This window comes from Anomaloglossus baeobatrachus, chromosome 2 (assembly GCF_048569485.1).
Source record: "Anomaloglossus baeobatrachus isolate aAnoBae1 chromosome 2, aAnoBae1.hap1, whole genome shotgun sequence".
In the NCBI taxonomy this organism is placed as follows: domain Eukaryota; kingdom Metazoa; phylum Chordata; class Amphibia; order Anura; family Aromobatidae; genus Anomaloglossus; species Anomaloglossus baeobatrachus.
In genome coordinates this window covers 706269304-706287932 of record NC_134354.1, presented here as the reverse complement: position 1 = coordinate 706287932, position 18629 = coordinate 706269304, and the positions used below count along the sequence as shown (strand labels likewise).

The 18629-nt window shown below is 44.7% G+C and overlaps 1 protein-coding gene across 2 annotated transcripts in view; it reads right to left on the bottom strand.

The window, feature by feature from the left end:
* Positions 1–1612: 1612 nt before the first annotated feature.
* LOC142290619 (phosphatidylinositol 3,4,5-trisphosphate 3-phosphatase TPTE2-like) overlaps positions 1613–18629 on the bottom strand; it is an 83195-nt gene continuing 66178 nt past the window's right edge. For both annotated transcript variants that reach the window (XM_075334588.1, XM_075334589.1), the window contains exons 15-19: positions 14287–14392; positions 12542–12639; positions 8882–8977; positions 3765–3835; positions 1613–1916 (exon numbers count right to left, since the gene is read on the bottom strand). In XM_075334588.1, coding sequence (XP_075190703.1) covers positions 1817–1916; positions 3765–3835; positions 8882–8977; positions 12542–12639; positions 14287–14392 — 471 coding nt within the window. In that variant the 3' untranslated portion in view covers positions 1613–1816. The remainder of the gene's footprint in view (positions 1917–3764; positions 3836–8881; positions 8978–12541; positions 12640–14286; positions 14393–18629) is intronic.

Genomic DNA, 18629 nt, shown 5'->3' with positions numbered 1-18629 from the left:
CAATGCAATAGAGACCCAACACTACGCCAAAGTATTTCTCTACGTTGGGGTCCCTAGCTTGTGTGTGTCCTCTCATGCAGTTAAAAAACCTACCGTGTATGGGAAGCTGAGACCCAGGCTATTTATGCGTATGACATGGATTGGCAATAGGTGTTGTTGAGGAGGGTTCACAAACGAAAAAATACTAACAATACTACTCACTCTTGCATATAGCTATTGGATTTTTCAAGTCAGTATTCACACAGCAGTTTCTGCTATTTCATGTATTCCCCTTACATAGTCACTGGTGTGCATACCTTATCTCCCCATAGTGATGTTTTTTTAGGTTTTTGCACCCAGTTCGGACTTAGAATGGTGTTCCAAACGTTATTCCTATTTGTTAGTATTTTTTCGTTTGTGAACCCTCCCCACACACACCTATTGCCAATCCACATCGTATATATAGCCTGGGTCTCAGCGTCCCATACACGGTAAGTTTTTTAACTGCATGAGAGGACACACACAAGCTAGGGACCCCAACGTAGAGTAATACTTTGGCGTAGTGTTGGGGCTCTTCTGCATTGATCAATTCAGTAGCTAAATTTCTCTTTATTCATATATTCATGGCAGTAATGCAGGTTCCATTTTTCACATTTCATTCTTACAAATAGCTATTGAATTTTTCATGTCAGTATTCACACAGCAGTTTCTGCTATTCCATGTATTCCCCTTCCATAGTCACTGGTGTGCATACCTTATCTCCCCATAGTGATGTTTTTTAGGTTTTTTGCACCCAGTTCAGACATAGAATGGAGTTCCAAACGTTATTCCTTAATGTCTAACATCCATGACACACACCTTCTAAACTGCCAGTCATCCTCAGTGCACCTAATGAAGCCTGGAACCATACACCTGGCTTCAAAGGCAAACTTACAGTATGTAGCTATAATGACCCGCACACGCGCAAGATTTCCAGCAGCTGGCGGGGATGCCACCTATTGGAAATCATGTTATTACGCCCACAGGGGAGTGATAACACTGAAAGAGGGCCGACTAGTTTAATAAACTAATGCCAATTCGACTAGTCATAGGCCTAGTTAGCATAGGGACAGTGAGGTTTATAAGTCTTTCTTGTTTTTTTTAAATTTGGGCCAGAGGTATCAATGCTGTTGGACTGGAGGAGGGAGGGGGCCTATGATAGACTATGGGGTAGTTATAATCTTCTTTTTTTCCTCAGTCCAAGTGGTTCACACAAAAGCATGGAGACTTGTCGAATATTGATCCAAGTGTTGGATCAATCTCGCCAGTGCAAGTCTATGGATCTGTGAAAAAATATGACAGCACTCAGATGCCACTTATTGGCTAGTTTTCATGGACTGATTAACAGGAGACGCTTGAGAACCCTCCTTCAGGCTTTGTTTTCTTTCCTCTGAGGAAAACTGTTGAAATTCTGACCAAATCTTGATGGTAAAAACTGACACGGACCAAAATCTGACGTCATCTGATCAAAATCACCGATGAAACTCCGATCGATTTTTGCATACAAGACAAATCAAGTTTATTCAAAGCCTACACCAAACTGCACCGGCCCTACTGACTGCAAATATTACATGTGATAGTCATCAACACAACCTTATATCAAAGCAGAGTTTACTTCATAAAAAACAAGATATCACACATGCATATACCTATATCACATATGTATTATGTACATATCAACAGCTGTATAAAAAGGGTATAATACAAAAAATATGGCACATGGATGCCTTTCAGAGTCTTCAGTAATGTCACAGTGAGGTGCAGACATTCGGGACGTGCCTAACACTAAAACAGGTCGTCAAGATTCAAAGTTTAATTCCACCGCAAACTTATCACTGTAAAGTTTTCCTGATTTCTCTTTGTGAGGATTGTCCAATTCATTTTTAGAAAGGTAAAGCCTAAAAATAAAAAACAAGGCGTTAGGTGTAAAGACAAAGTCAAAATAATTTCTAACCAAAGGCATAATAGCATTTGGCCATGTGGAGCTTGTCAGAAATTTGGGTCAGCAGACTATAGATCACTAACACACTATGAAGAAAAAGACATGGATCGCACATCCTGAAAAATACAATGATCTAAAGCCGCTAGGCAAAAAATTAAATAGAACATGAGGTTCTTTTGTTACCATTCTGATCAGATTGTATTAAGCCCACTGCCACGTCACGGCAAACCTCTTGAGTGGGTCCCTATCCTAAACCTTTTAGTGCGGCACTGTGCGCTAACCACTGCTGCAGCGACAAAGCGCCAGCAGGGCAGGCGACCTGGCGCCTCACAGCACCCATGCTGCAAAGCGAAGCCCCCACGGCTCCAGGCCGCACCGCCCCACTGACACGACACCACCGCAACAGCGGCCACCACACAGCACCAGCACACAGTGAGAGGAGCTGCGCACTCACCTCCCACTGGCTCCCATATGTGAACTGGGAGCAAAAAAGGCTGACCCCTCTTGCAGTCTCCTGCTGATTAAAATCACCTGTGCCAAATGGGGGGAGTGCAGATCCAAGCAAAAAAAAGAGGGGGATAGAATATTGTATAACATGCTATGAAAAAGACATGGATCGCACATCCCACAAAAATACAATGATCTAAAGCCGCTAGGCAAAAAATTAAATAGAACATGAGGTTCTTTTGTTACCATTCTGATCAGATTGTATAAAGCCCACTGCCACGTCACGGCAAACCTCTTGATTGGGTCCCTATTCTAAACCTTTTAGTGCAGCACTGTGCACCACCCACTGCTGCAGCGACAAAGCGCCAGCAGGGCAGGCGACACTTACATTCACACTCACACTCACACTCACCTGTCCTGCAGTCCCCGCGGCACTGACGTACTCAATGCCATGGCCCCGCTCGGCTCCACCCACCCTGAACTCCGCCTCCCGCACACAACGGAATCCGACAAAGAATTCTGTTCTTTGTCATCCGTTGTCATCCGTTGTACAGTGCATGAGTCACATGCGTCAAGCGACGCATGTGACTGATGCAAAACAACGGAAGTGTGAACTTAGCCTATTTCGTTACTAACTACCTGCCTGTTGTGCCCGGCACTGTTCTCCGCCGGCACAGGATGGTCACAGACTGCTCCTCTCCGCATTTCAGTGGCTTTCGCTGACTTCACGTCAACAGGTTGGTGGCTTCTTTTCTGCTCTGCTCTGGGGACAAGAGAGACTGCCGTTGTCATACTGATTGACAACTGGCTCCCCATTATCTAACTGCGGGGCGCCAGCTGTCAATCAGCATGATGCCGGCAGTCAGCCCTATCCACAGATCAGCCCAGAAAATAAAGTGCAGCTGAATCGACAGCAGGAACACTCAGTGACTACTCTGTGCCAGCATCATATACAAGAGGCAGGTAGTTGCCTCTACCTGACTATTAATTTTTTTGGCGCATAATAAAATAAGAGAAAGACCTGGACCACCTCTTTAAATTCTTTTACCGTGTAGTTCATATGAAAAATGGAAGATTTGGGTACATCCACTTGCACAGAATCACATCCACATCTACTTGAATATAAATTAGATATGACTTGTACGGTATATGCTAGTGAAGCCGTTTTAATGGATTTTTAATAAAGGATCTAGATTTTATATAAGTGGCTGTACCCAAATCTTCCTTTTTTTCTATGTTTTTTTCATACATCACTATCGGGCATCATAGTATAATGGGTTCCACATACATTTGCAAAGTTGGACTATTACTCCATTGCGGTGAGTTCACATCCATTATTTGTACATGGAGCACTTACCTGTCATTTTCTATGAATGACGTGTTGAACCAAAAGTAAAACGGGCAGTCATCATAGCCCTTTGGTAGACCCTGATAAAAAAAAAAAAAAGGAGCATATATAAAAAAAAAGATGCAGGAATTATCAATCACTGCTGATGACATAAGCTCAGATGTTAAATGGCAGGCTGTTCTTCAATTCAAGCTGTTAAAGTGGAAAGCACAGCTGATGGGTGATCACAGGCGTGTCAGACTGAGGTGCCAAGGGCCCACCATTAAAGGGAACCTGTCAGGTGCAATATGCACCCAGAACCACGAGCAGTTCTGTGTACATATTGCTAATCCCTGCCTAACCGTCCCTGTATCTGGTATCATAGATAAATAGATCTTTAGAAAAAGTATTTCCAAAGATCCTTTATGATATGCAAATGAGCACAGGGACTAGTTGCAAGGGCATTACTTCCCCCAACTAGTCCACCCTCTTAGCATGTTAGCACACTCCTATTGGTGTACTAACATGCTATTCAATAGCCAGCGTCATCGGCAGTGACACGAGTACCTGTATCGATTGTCAGCGCTTCAGACGCTGGTTTTAGGGTCAGTGCGCATGAGCAGAACTCCTTGTGTACTATGAAGCTGGATGTACGTATTCCAGCCTCAGAGAGGTCTAGTGCGCATGACCGGAAGTGCCTGGACTTCTTATCATGCGCACTGAACGACATCTGAGGCAGTTACAATGGACACAGGTACGCGCGTTACTGACGGTGACATTGGGCATTGAATGGCATGTTTACAGGGGTGTACTAACATGCTAAGAGGGTGGACTAATCGGGGGAAATAACGCCCTTGTGACTAGTTTCCACACTCATTAGCATATCATAAAGGATCCTTATAAATACTTTTTCTAAAGATCTCTTTATGTATACTACTAGATGCTGGGACAGGCGGGGATTAGAAATATGCACTCAGAAATGCTTGTGGTTCTGGGTGCATATTGCACCTGACAGATTCCCATTAACAATGACTTTTGGGGCCTCCATTCAGCTACATGCAAATATTACATTACCCTCATTCACAATTTTACTTGGTGCTTTTAAGTTCTATGGAGGGAGGAGGAGAAGGCAGACAGAGACATTCTGCTGCAAGTTCTCCAAAAAATGACAATTACATTTCTCCATAGAACTTTATGAGAACCAACTGCCATTTCCTATCTCAGTAATGGGTAAGCCTGTATTCACTGAAGATGGAATTTATCTGTGAATTGGGAATGTAAGAAATGGAAGATTAGTCTAGGAGGAGAACTCTATACATATATAAGGAAAAAAAATAATATATATATATATATATATATATATATACATACAGTGCAGACCAAAAGTTTGGACACACCTTCTCATCTCTAGAACAACTGTGAAGAGGAGACTTTGTGCAGCAGGCCTTCATGGTAAAATAGCTGCTAGGAAACCACTGCTAAGGACAGTCAACAAGCAGAAGAGACTTGTTTGGGCTAAAGAACACAAGGATTGGACATTAGACCAGTGGAAATCTGTGCTTTGGTCTGATGAGTCCAAATTTGAGTTCTTTGGATCCAACCACCGTGGCTTTGTAGAAAAGGTGAATGGATATAGGGATTGTAGGCAAAATGAGGCTTTACATTAGGAATCTTTACGCTAACTCGGGAGCTAGGGTACACACTCCAGGTTTTTTATCAGACGTGTTCACTTTGATGAAGGGAACAAGACAAGGCTGCCCGCTATCTCCCCTCCTATTCGACTTGGCCATTGAACCATTGTCAAGAATATTGCAGGGCCCGAATAGTTTTAAAGGGATTAAGGTAAGGGGAACTGAAATAAAGACAGCACTTTTTGCCGATGATGTCATACTATATATGGGGGACCCTAGCGTGGATTTGCCACAGACTCTAGCCCTAATTGAAAAATTTGGATTAGTCTCAGGATTCAAATTGAATAAAAAAAAGTGTGAGATCCTGTTCCTAAAAGGGGGGAATGTAAGGGATGGTTGTATATGTGGCATTCCTATAGCACAGACATCACTTAAATATCTGGGAATTCATATAGGAAGAACGGTGGAATCAATTTACGAGATGAATTATGGCCCACTAATTAGGAAAATTATAGCACAACTAAAGGGTTGGAAGGGTCTGCCTCTACCACTACTGGCAAGGTGCCACCTGATAAAAATGATGAGCTTTCCTAGACTGTTGTACCCATTCCAGACGATCCCGATATTGCTAAAACTGAGGGACGTAAATAGGCTCAACTCAGCGTATGCGGATTTTATATGGCGGGGAATGAAACCTAGAATAAAGTTACGAACATTGATGAAGTCAACGGAGGAAGGAGGTCTTAGTTTCCCGGATGTTCGGGGTTATAACCTGGTGTGTATAATGAGACATGTGTTTGATTGGTTGAGAGGAACAAGCAGGCACTCAGACTATGGCATGGAAGCCAAGTATGCATCACCGTGGGATTTGGCGTCCATTTTACACTCCCCATTGTCCAGGGCGGATGGGCATATAAGGAACTCAATCTTATTCCGAGACACTATGCTAACATGGAAACTGGTAAGAAAGAAATTGGGACTGTCATGGAAAGTATCTAAGTACTTAAATCCCTGGGCATCTCCGAACTTTCCCATGGGACGGGAAAATAAGCTATTTACTAGATGGAAAGAGAAGGGCGTCGAGAGAATGAAGGATGTCATGAATGTGGAGGAGAGAAGGTGGCTGACAGGACGGGAAGTGCTTGACAAGTATGAACTTAATAGCTCACATATCATCCAGTATGAACAACTGAAGCATGGAGTATTTGTAGATTTGGGGGAGCTTGGAAAGGAATTGAATAAGAGTTTGATTGATGAGCTTATGGAAAGTGATGTAGCAAGTGTAAATGTTTCCAAAATTTACCGAACATTTCGGGGAATGCTTATATCTGGGGAGGATAGCCGTACTCTAACAGCGTGGGGGAAACAATTGAAAGGGCAGGAAGTTGTAGGGGATATATTGAAGGGATGGGTACAGATGCGGAAACATGTTACCAATGAGAGATGGAGAGACACCCAATTTAGAATTTTACACAGGGCTATTATGGGCTTCAACATTCCGGGAAGAGATATGCAGTGTCCTAAATGTCAAAGAGAAAAAACAGATATGCTACATGGACTATGGGAGTGTAAGGAAATTCACAGGTTCTGGAATCAAGTTAGATTATTTGTCCAGGCAACATGGGGAATTTCTGGAAATCTAGAGCTAATGGTGTGGATTTTCCATTCCTTTGAGGGAGGAGTAAGAGGGGGATCGGACATGCCGGGAAAGAAGAAATATACAATAGTACATGACATAGCCATGATAGCCAAACGGTCCATATTAAAGCATTGGATACAAAGGGAGGGACCATCCATAAAAGAGGTCATCGGGGAATTACATAATTTATTGAGGCTGGAGAAAGTGGAAGCGGAAACGGACAAAGACAGGTTGACACCCAAGTTCTTTGGGAAATGGAGAAATTTCATTGAAAGTCAATTTACTCAGGGAGAAATAAATAATCTGATGACACCTTTTATACAATCGGAATGGTACCTTCTGAATGATATCCAGGACAAACTGGGTAAATTGAAAATCACGGAGGTGTGGGTTCCGGAGGAAAGGGAGACGAGACGCTAAGGTAGCCACAAGACGTGCCAGAAAATTTGGAAGCATTCGGGGTTGGCTTAGGGGCTTAATGACTCTAATTGACTTGTATCGCGTCTGTTATTTCTTAGTACTTTTGCCTTGGTTTAATAGAGACCATATCAATCAGATAATCAGTTTAAAATATCAAGTTGGGGCATTGCACCCTATTATGTCACATATTGTCAGACAAATGTTTTTCCTTGCGTAACCTTGAATATCTTGTTATGTTTATAAAAAATTGGAAAATTAATAAAAAGTTTTGGAAAAAAAAGAAAAGGTGAATGGAGTGACTCTACATGGCTGGTTCCCACCGTGAAGCATGGAGGAGGAGGTGTGATGGTGTGGGGGTGCTTTGCTGGTGACACTGTTGGGGATTTATTCAAAATTGAAGGCATACAGAACCAGCATGCCTACCACAGCATCTTGTAGTGGTGTGCTATTGCATCCGGTTTGCGTTTAGTTGGACCATCATTTATTTTTCAACAGGACAATGACCCTGAACACACCTCCAGGCTGTGTAAGGGCTATTTGACTAAGAAGGAGAGTGATGGGGTGCTACCCCAGATGACCTGGTCTCCACAGTCACCAGACCTGAACCCAATCGAGATGGTTTGGGGTGAGCTGGACCGCAGAGTGAAGGCAAAAGGGCCAACAAGTGCTAAGCATCTCTGGGAACTCCTTCAAGACTATTGGAAGACCATTTCTGGTGACTACCTCTTGAAGCTCATCAAGAGAATGCCAAGAGTGTGCAAAGCAGTAATCAAAGCAAAAGGTGGCTACTTTGAAGAACCTAGAATATAAGACATATTTTTAGTTGTTTCACACTTTAAGTATTTCATTCCACATGTTTTAATTCATAGTTTTGATGTCTCCAATGTGAATCTACAATTTTCAGAGTCACAAAAATAAAGAAAACTCATTGAATGAGAAGGTGTGTCCAAACTTTTGGTCTGTACTATATATATATTTATATTTATGAAGATAAGAAACATTGCTATATATATATACATATATATATAGCAAAGTTTCTTATTTTAAGAAATATTTTGGATTCGTGAAATATAAATTAAAGTGGCAATCCCTATTTAACATTTTCTTTTATTGTCAATCCTTGTCCGACAAAGTTGGATCACATGTGAAAAGTATTCTATATGTCCTCAGACCTGTTTTAACAATGTAAAACCAGCACATCCAGTCTTGTTTTGTATTCACATTTTTGCCCTTTTTGTCCCAAAAGTCAAAGTGAAAAAACACAACAAACACATCATCCAGCACCATATGTGAGTGATATGTAAAAATAATATCTCTTCTATTCACTGTTTTGGAAGCCTTTTCTAAATACATAAATTAGTGTAGTGATGGTGGAATAATGTGCGGAGGCTCAGTCCCAGTGCAATAATCCAAATAATATAAGATATATTGTATACACTGTATGTGCATATACTCACCGCACTAGATTCAAATCTGACTTTGACGTCTCCAGAGATGAAGGGACACTCCTCCAAGCTGATGACCACTGAGTTGTTTCCAGCATCAAAAAATAACTAATTATAGGAGAAAGAGCTTAATTAATTGTCTATCAAGGCTCTGTACAATAGACACATTATCACATAAAACACAAATATATAAAAAGAGAACTGCAAAAAACAACGGATAAAGAGTGCTAGCCAATGTATGCAGCTAGTAAAAACTGGCCAAAAGGAAACTAAATAGAACAAAGTCTACACATCAAGTAAAAAGTATACAAAAAGAGTTAAATACAAAAGTTATGTCCAACCTTCCAATGATAGCCGGTGTGGGTACCGCTACCGTAGAGCTCCATTTACAAGAAAGGCACTCATTTAATCATTTACGAGCTTTTCACCCAATGAACGAGCATTTTGCTCATTCATCAGGTGTTCATCAGCCTGTTAACACTGGAAAATTGTTGTGAAAAGAGCGTTCCTATGAAAAGAATAATCTTTTGGTGTAGATGCACCTTAAAGGGAACCTGTCACCAGATTTGGGGTCTATAAGCTGCGGCCACCACCAGTGGACTCTTATATACAGCATTCTAACATGCTATATACAGTTAGGTGCAGAAATATTTGGACAGTGACACAAGTTTTGTTATTTTAGCTGTTTACAAAAACATGTTCAGAAATACAATTATATATATAATATGGGCTGAAAGTGCACACTCCCAGCTGCAATATGAGAGTTTTCACATCCAAATCGGAGAAAGGGTTTAGGAATCATAGCTCTGTAATGCATAGCCTCCTCTTTTTCAAGGGACCAAAAGTAATTGGACAAGGGCTCTAAGGGCTGCAATTAACTCTGAAGGAGTCTCCCTCGTTAACCTGTAATCAATGAAGTAGTTAAAAGGTCTGGGGTTGATTACAGGTGTGTGGTTTTGCATTTGGAAGCTGTTGCTGTGACCAGACAACATGCGGTCTAAGAAACTCTCAATTGAGGTGAAGCAGAACATCCTGAGGCTGAAAAAAAAGAAAAAATCCATCAGAGAGATAGCAGACATGCTTGGAGTAGCAAAATCAACAGTCGGGTACATTCTGAGAAAAAAGGAATTGACTGGTGAGCTTGGGAACTCAAAAAGGCCTGGGCGTCCACGGATGACAACAGTGGTGGATGATCGCCGCATACTTTCTTTGGTGAAGAAGAACACGTTCACAACATCAACTGAAGTCCAGAACACTCTCAGTGAAGTAGGTGTATCTGTCTCTAAGTCAACAGTAAAGAGAAGACTCCATGAAATTAAATACAAAGGGTTCACATCTAGATGCAAACCATTCATCAATTCCAAAAATAGACAGGCCAGAGTTAAATTTGCTGAAAAACACCTCATGAAGCCAGCTCAGTTCTGGAAAAGTATTCTATGGACAGATGAGACAAAGATCAACCTGTACCAGAATGATGGGAAGAAAAAAGTTTGGAGAAGAAAGGGAACGGCACATGATCCAAGGCACACCACATCCTCTGTATAACATGGTGGAGGCAACGTGATGGCATGGGCATGCATGGCTTTCAATGTCACTGGGTCACTTGTGTTTATTGATGACATAACAGCAGACAAGAGTAGCCGGATGAATTCTGAAGTGTACCGGGATATACTTTCAGCCCAGATTCAGCCAAATGCCGCAAAGTTGATCGGATGGCGCTTCATAGTACAGATGGACAATGACCCCAAGCATACAGCCAAAGCTACCCAGGAGTTCATGAGTGTAAAAAAGTGGAACATTCTGCAATGGCCAAGTCAATCACCAGATCTTAACCCAATTGAGCATGCATTTCACTTGCTCAAATCCAGACTTAAGACGGAAAGACCCACAAACAAGCAAGACCTGAAGGCTGCGGCTGTAAAGGCCTGGCAAAGCATTAAGAAGGAGGAAACCCAGCGTTTGGTGATGTCCATGGGTTCCAGACTTAAGGCAGTGATTGCCTCCAAAGGATTCGCAACAAAATATTGAAAATAAAAATATTTTGTTTGGGTTTGGTTTATTTGTCCAATTACATTTGACCTCCTAAAATGTGGAGTGTTTGTAAAGAAATGTGTACAATTCCTACAATTTCTATCAGATATTTTTGTTCAAACCTTCAAATTAAACGTTACAATCTGCACTTGAATTCTGTTGTAGAGGTTTCATTTCAAATCCAATGTGGTGGCATGCAGAGCCCAACTCGCAAAAATTGTGTCACTGTCCAAATATTTCTGGACCTAACTGTATAAGAGTCCAGGCCGCTGTGTAGAACATAAACACTTTATAATACTCACCTGACGGGTGGTGCGGTGCAGACGGGTCAGATAGGTGGCTCCGTTCTTCAGGTGTGGCGCCTCCTCTTTCGGCCATCTTCGTCCTCCTTCTTCTGAAGCTGGGGTGCATGATGCTTCCTACGTCATGCTCACTAGCCAGCATTGATGTTCTGCACAGGTGCACTTTGATCTACCCTGAGCAGGGCAGATCAAAGTATTGTACCGCACCTGCGCTGGACCTCAATGCCGGCGCATGTGCATGACGTAGGACTCGTCATGTACCCATACTTCAGAAGAAGGAGGACGAAGATGGCCGAAAGAGGTGGCGCTGCACCCGAAGAACGGAGCCACCCATTTGACCCGTCTGCACCGCACCGACAGTTTAGGTAAGTATTATAAAGTGTTTTTTACGTTCTACACAGCGGCCTGGGCTCTTATATACAGCATGTTAGAATGCTGTATATACAGTAAGAGCCCACTAGTGGTGGCCGCAGCTTATAGTCACCAAATCTGGTGACAGAGTCCCTTTAACGCTTGTTGTATCACTATTATGGTAATGATAGTGATTTGTTGCCTCATAGTCTGAGCTAAATATACAATTGTTATTTGTTATCCTTGTGGGGAGGTTTTATTATTATTGACAAAGACCTGAAACCTAATTATCTTTGGAAAGTTTGAATTCTTTTTACATGTTTATATACTTGTCTGTGGATTTCTATGTACGGTAAATAAAGCTCTATACTTTTTTACTTGATGTGCAGACTTTATCTGTATGTACTCTTTCGTCACCTTTTGGTCAGATAATCCTAACACCCTGTACTCCTCTTCACTCTATTGCCTTGACCCCTAACCATTCCGACCTTGAGAGCCACATTCAACTTTGAGTGAAGGTCGTGAGCCAAATCCAGCTGCCACCCCCCTCGCACCCATTACCGGTATAATAACAGCCAAAGCTTTTAAAGAGAAATCACACCAAGGCAGTACACCAAGATCCAGGGGTTTCCTACCCTACCTGGGATCTGCTATTCTGTATGGGGCTACTCACAAAAGTCCCCATCTGAAGACCTTGTCTTCATAGCTCTTTGGTGGACCTGGTGCTAATACACCAAGCTGGTAGTCAGCCACAAGCCACACATCATAAGCCCATGAGCCACATGTGGCTCCTGAACCACAGGATGGGGAGCCCTGCTCTATAATGTGTCTTCTCTTGGCCCTCTCTTCTCTCAAGTCTATGGTCTTTTTTTAGTACTCATAACCCTGCCATCTTTTGCGGTTCTCCACCCTGTGGCCAATCACTGTTCTTAATCCTACAATTCATGCTCCTCACAATCCCATTTAATACTGCTTGGTTTATACATACCTTGCAATTGTCTTGAGTCTCACAAACACACTGGAACACCAATTCCTTCTTAACTATTATCTGGACCTTTATGTCGCTCCCATTGTTTTTTCCTATCCCTATAATATAATAAGTGATTGAAGTACAGGTCAGGCATACAGCACCGCAAAGTCTGTAACACAGGATAAAAATACCTATGAACAATATTTCAGCATATAAGAATGGAGCTATTACAAAACTCATAGTGAAACAAGAAAAAGAGATCTTAAGGCCACGTCTCACTAAGCGACATCGCTGCTGAGTCCCGGTTTTGGTGACGTAACAGCGATGTTGCTAGTGATGTTGCTGTGTGTGACATCCAGCAACGACCTGGCCCCTGCTCTGAGGTCACCGGTCGTTGCTGAATGTCCTGGACCATTTTCTTCAAAGGCGATTGTCCTGCTGGGCAGGACACATCGCTATGTTTGACACTGTGTGACAGGGTCCCAATGACAGCAGAGAACGTTATACAGGTCGCTACTGCGACCTGTATCGTTACTGCGTCGTTGGTAAGGTCTGACTATGTGACATCTCACCAGCGACCTCCCAGCGACTTACCAGCCATCCTTATCAGGTCGCATCGTTTTCGGGATCGCTGGTAAGTCGCTAAATGTGACGGGGGCTTAAGACTTTCTGTCCACTGCGTGTTAACAAGTGTAATCAGACTCTAGCAGAAGAGACCCCAAGAGAGTTTATAGGAAGAGGGAGATGGTGTTTGTCCTTCTGTACTTGCTCTCTTGTAGGTCAAACTGGCATAACTGAGAGGCTGGCTTTGTGATAGGCAAACCATTAGGCAAGCAATAACATGAGCAATGCATACTGGGAAGAGATCAAGAGGAAAGTTCCTGCATCTATAGTGCTGGCAGAATGCTCATGAATAGTAACTGCCCACTTAAAAAGAGCATTGGAAGTTACAGAGCATAAGAATCAAGAGAGTTCATTGACATATTAAACTTGTGTGTGCAGCAAAGCAGTTTTCACTTGTTAACCCCTTCAGACTTTGCTTTGTTTAAGCCCCATTGAACTCATCATCATATAGCTGCTGCAGTACAGTCCATGTCTACATAACCTATTAGTGAGTTGATACACACGGCACTTCTGGGGAGGTGCTTAAGTAGGGTCCAAAACCGTCTCAAGTAGATGTAGAAACTTGGCATTGCCACATAAACAGCGGTGGGCACCGCGTCATACTTGACTACGCCAGTTGCTACACCTTCTGAGGACCCCTGCACGCACACTGATGAAGGTCTTTGACCAAAACATCTGTGCTTGTGCTGATCCTACAACTTTTTCTCAATAAAAGACCACTATTCACATTTATCTTGAGTGCCAAGTTTCTACATCGACACAACCTCATAGGGCATACTACATATAGAAGGTATTTCCCTTCTCGGGACTCTCTTCTTTGAGCCAAAGCAAAGGAGCACATTAGATGAAAGCCAGCCAGTTTCAGCCGTCTATCTCATGAATAAGGGGGCCTCCCGACACACCGCTAGATGTCGGAGGAGAAATATTATGGGGGTAGTTCTTCTCTCTCTCAAGCCAAGAACTCATGTGTATGGAGGGTTGGGAGAGACAGTTGTCATTCAGACGACAGCCAATCCATGTGTTTGCCCATCTTTAGATCTCCACGGGACCACCAACCCCTTTTACTATGAGACGGACATTACCAACTACCAATCCAGATGTCATGTTATCACTAACTACCTGATATTGAGCACAGTTACCTTCAATGGAGTGGATTCTAATGCTCCGGATCCTGAGCGATTTCTCTGGAGGCATCTGCAAACTGTACTTGTTCTTCACTATTTCATAGTAACATACATATCTACTCTGAAATATCACAGAGGAAGGACATGTCAGATCTGGAAATGCAGAAGCACTGACTACATAAGTATCTGGTCAGCTTATGTAGATGATCCAAACATGGAGTAGTATCATGGGGAAAGAAGAACCCAGGAAGAAATCTAAAGACTGGATTATTTTTCCCAGAAGATGTCCCACCCCTGTCCATTGGCAAGGTTGGTAATTCTGTTCAGCTCAATTCCAGACATTTTATTTGAAAACTGAACTGCAGTCCCAAATTACGTCCCTGTAATGAGGGTGGTGCTCTTTAATGAAAAATAAGCAGATTTTGTCTCATAGAGCTCCCCTAGCAAAACAAAATTCTATGACCTCAGTGCCTTTTTTTGTAGTAAAAATGGTTCTATTCATGACTTTTATATATTTTTTCATTATTTAATTTGTACTTTTTTAAAGTTAATTTTACTTGGTGTAGTGCCAGCATCCTTGCAGAGACGCTGACTTACTCACCATCCTGCCCGGGTTGTGTCCTCCGCCTCACTCCCCCGGCTATCCATGTGTGCTGCTGTCTCCCTCCCTTCCCAGGGTCTGTTCACACAGCCCCGGTCTCCAAGGAGTGTGCTTAGGGTGAGCGCACGTACACAGGCCCTCCGCTTAAAAGGAGAGCGCGCCATTCCCAGGAATGCACTGTGTATTTAAGGCACCCTCCCATTAGGGGAGGTGAATGTGCAACACATTCAGTTATGTAGTATATCAGTCTGCTAGCTAATTGTCAGGTCCCATTACACCCGTGTCTGTCATCATTGCCTGCCTTCCCATACCTGTCTATCCACCACTCCTGTCCATACCTGCCTGTCCAGCTTGCCTCAGTCAAAGAAGGGAATTTTGTTTACTTACCGTAAATTCCTTTTCTTCTAGCTCTAATTGGGAGACCCAGACAATTGGGTGTATAGGCTATGCCTCCGGAGGCCGCACAAAGTATTACACTCAAAAGTGTTAAGCCCCTCCCCTTCTGCCTATACACCCCCGTGCTCCCACGGGCTCCTCAGTTTTGGTGCAAAAGCAAGAAGGAGGAAAAAGAATTATAAACTGGTTTAAAGTAACTTCAATCCGAAGGAATATCGGAGAACTGAAACCATTCAACATGAACAACATGTGTACACAAAAAAACAGGGGCGGGTGCTGGGTCTCCCAATTAGAGCTAGAAGAAAAGGAATTTACGGTAAGTAAACAAAATTCCCTTCTTCTTTGTCGCTCTATTGGGAGACCCAGACAATTGGGACGTCCAAAAGCAGTCCCTGGGTGGGTAAAATAATACCTCGTAAAAGAGCCGTAAAACGGCCTCTTCCTACAGGTGGGCAACCGCCGCCTGAAGGACTCGTCTACCTAGGCTGGCATCCGCCGAAGCATAGGTATGCACCTGATAGTGCTTCGTGAAAGTGTGCAGGCTCGACCAGGTAGCCGCCTGACACACCTGCTGAGCCGTAGCCTGGTGCCTCAAAGCCCAGGACGCGCCCACGGCTCTGGTAGAATGGGCCTTCAGCCCTGAGGGAACCGGAAGCCCAGCCGAACGGTAAGCTTCGATAATTGGCTCCTTGATCCACCGAGCCAGGGTTGATTTGGAAGCCTGTGACCCTTTACGCTGGCCAGCGACAAGGACAAAGAGTGCATCCGAGCGGCGCAGGGGCGCCGTACGAGAAATGTAGAGTCTGAGTGCTCTCACCAGATCTAACAAGTGCAAATCCTTTTCACATTGGTGAACTGGATGAGGACAAAAAGAAGGTAAGGAGATATCCTGATTGAGATGAAAGGGGGATACCACCTTAGGGAGAAATTCCGGAACCGGACGCAGAACCACCTTGTCCTGGTGAAACACCAGGAAAGGGGCTTTGCATGACAGCGCTGCTAGCTCAGACACTCTCCGAAGTGAAGTGACTGCTACTAGAAAAACCACTTTCTGCGAAAGGCGTGAGAGAGAAATATCCCTCATTGGCTCGAATGGTGGTTTCTGAAGAACCGTCAGCACCCTGTTCAGATCCCAGGGTTCTAACGGCCGCTTGTAAGGAGGGACGATGTGACAAACCCCCTGCAGGAACGTGCGTACCTGTGGAAGTCTGGCTAGGCGCTTCTGGAAAAACACAGAGAGCGCCGAGACTTGTCCCTTAAGGGAGCTGAGCGACAAACCCTTTTCCAGTCCAGATTGAAGGAAGGACAGAAAAGTGGGCAAAGCAAAAGGCCAGGGAGAAATACCCTGAGCAGAGCACCACGACAGGAAAATTTTCCACGTCCTGTGGTAGATCTTGGCGGACGTTGGTTTCCTAGCTTGTCTCATAGTGGCAATGACGTCTTGAGATAACCCTGAAGACGCTAGGATCCAGGACTCAATGGCCACACAGTCAGGTTGAGGGCCGCAGAATTCAGATGGAAAAACGGCCCTTGAGATAGCAAGTCTGGTCGGTCTGGTAGTGCCCACGGTTGGCCGACCGTGAGATGCCACAGATCCGGATACCACGACCGCCTCGGCCAGTCTGGAGCGACGAGGATGACGCGGCGGCAGTCGGCCCTGATCTTGCGTAACACTCTGGGCAACAGTGCCAGCGGAGGAAACACATAAGGGAGCTGAAACTGCGACCAATCCTGAACTAAGGCGTCTGCCGCCAGAGCTCTGGGATCTTGAGACCGTGCCATGAACGCTGGTACCTTGTTGTTGTGCCGGGACGCCATGAGATCGACGTCCGGCACCCCCCAGCGGCAACAGATCTCCTGAAACACGTCCGGGTGAAGGGACCATTCCCCTGCGTCCATGCCCTGGCGACTGAGATAATCTGCTTCCCAGTTTTCCACGCCTGGAATGTGAACTGCGGAGATGGTGGAGGCCGTGGCTTCCACCCACAGTAGAATCCGCCGGACTTCCTGGAAGGCTTGCCGACTGCGTGTGCCGCCTTGGTGGTTGATGTATGCCACCGCTGTGGAATTGTCTGACTGAATTCTGATCTGCTTGCCTTCCAGCCACTGCTGGAACGCTTTCAGGGCAAGATACACTGCCCGTATTTCCAGAACATTGATCTGAAGCGAGGACTCTTGCTGGGTCCACGTACCCTGAGCCCTGTGGTGGAGAAAAACCGCTCCCCACCCTGACAGACTCGCGTCCGTCGTGACCACCTCCCAGGATGGGGGTAGGAAGGATTTCCCTTTCGATAATGAAGTGGGAAGAAGCCACCACCGAAGGGAAGCTTTGGTCGCCTGCGAGAGGGAGACGTTCCTGTCGAGGGACGTCGGCTTCCTGTCCCATTTGCGAAGGATGTCCCATTGAAGAGGACGCAGGTGAAACTGCGTGAAAGGAACTGCCTCCATTGCTGCCACCATCTTCCCCAGGAAGTGCATGAGGCGTCTCAAGGTGTGTGACCGACCTTGAAGGAGAGATTGTACCCCTGTCTGTAGTGACCGCTGCTTGATCAGCGGAAGCTTCACTATCGCTGAGAGGGTATGAAACTCCATGCCAAGGTATGTCAGCGATTGGGCCGGTGTCAGATTTGACTTTGGAAAATTGATGATCCACCCGAAACTCTGGAGAGTCTCCAGGGTAGCGTTGAGGCTGTGTTGGCATGCCTCTAGAGAGGGTGCCTTGATCAACAGATCGTCCAAGTACGGGATCACCGAGTGACCCTGAGAGTGGAGGACCGCTACTACAGTAGCCATAACCTTGGTGAAAACCCGTGGGGCTGTTGCCAGGCCGAACGGCAGTGCCACGAACTGCAGGTGTTCGTTCCCTATGGCGAAGCGCAAGAAGCGCTGGTGCTCTGGAGCAATCGGTACGTGGAGATAAGCATCCTTGATATCGATCGATGCAAGGAAATCTCCCTGGGACATTGAGGCGATGACGGAGCGGAGGGATTCCATCCGGAACCGCCTGGTCTTTACGTGTTTGTTGAGAAGTTTCAGGTCCAGGACAGGTCGAAAAGACCCGTCCTTCTTTGGGACCACAAACAAGTTGGAGTAAAAACCGTGGCCCTGTTGCTGAAGAGGAACAGGGACCACCACTCCTTCTGCCTTCAGAATGCCCAGCGCCTGCAGAAGAGCCTCGGCTCGCTCGGGAGGCGGGGATGCCCTGAAGAATCGAGTCGGGGGACGAGAGGTGAACTCTATCTTGTAACCGTGAGACAGAATGTCTCTCACCCAACGGTCTTTTACCCATGGCAGCCAGGTGTCGCAAAAGCGGGAGAGCCTGCCACCGACCGAGGATGCGGAGTGAGGATGCCGAAAGTCA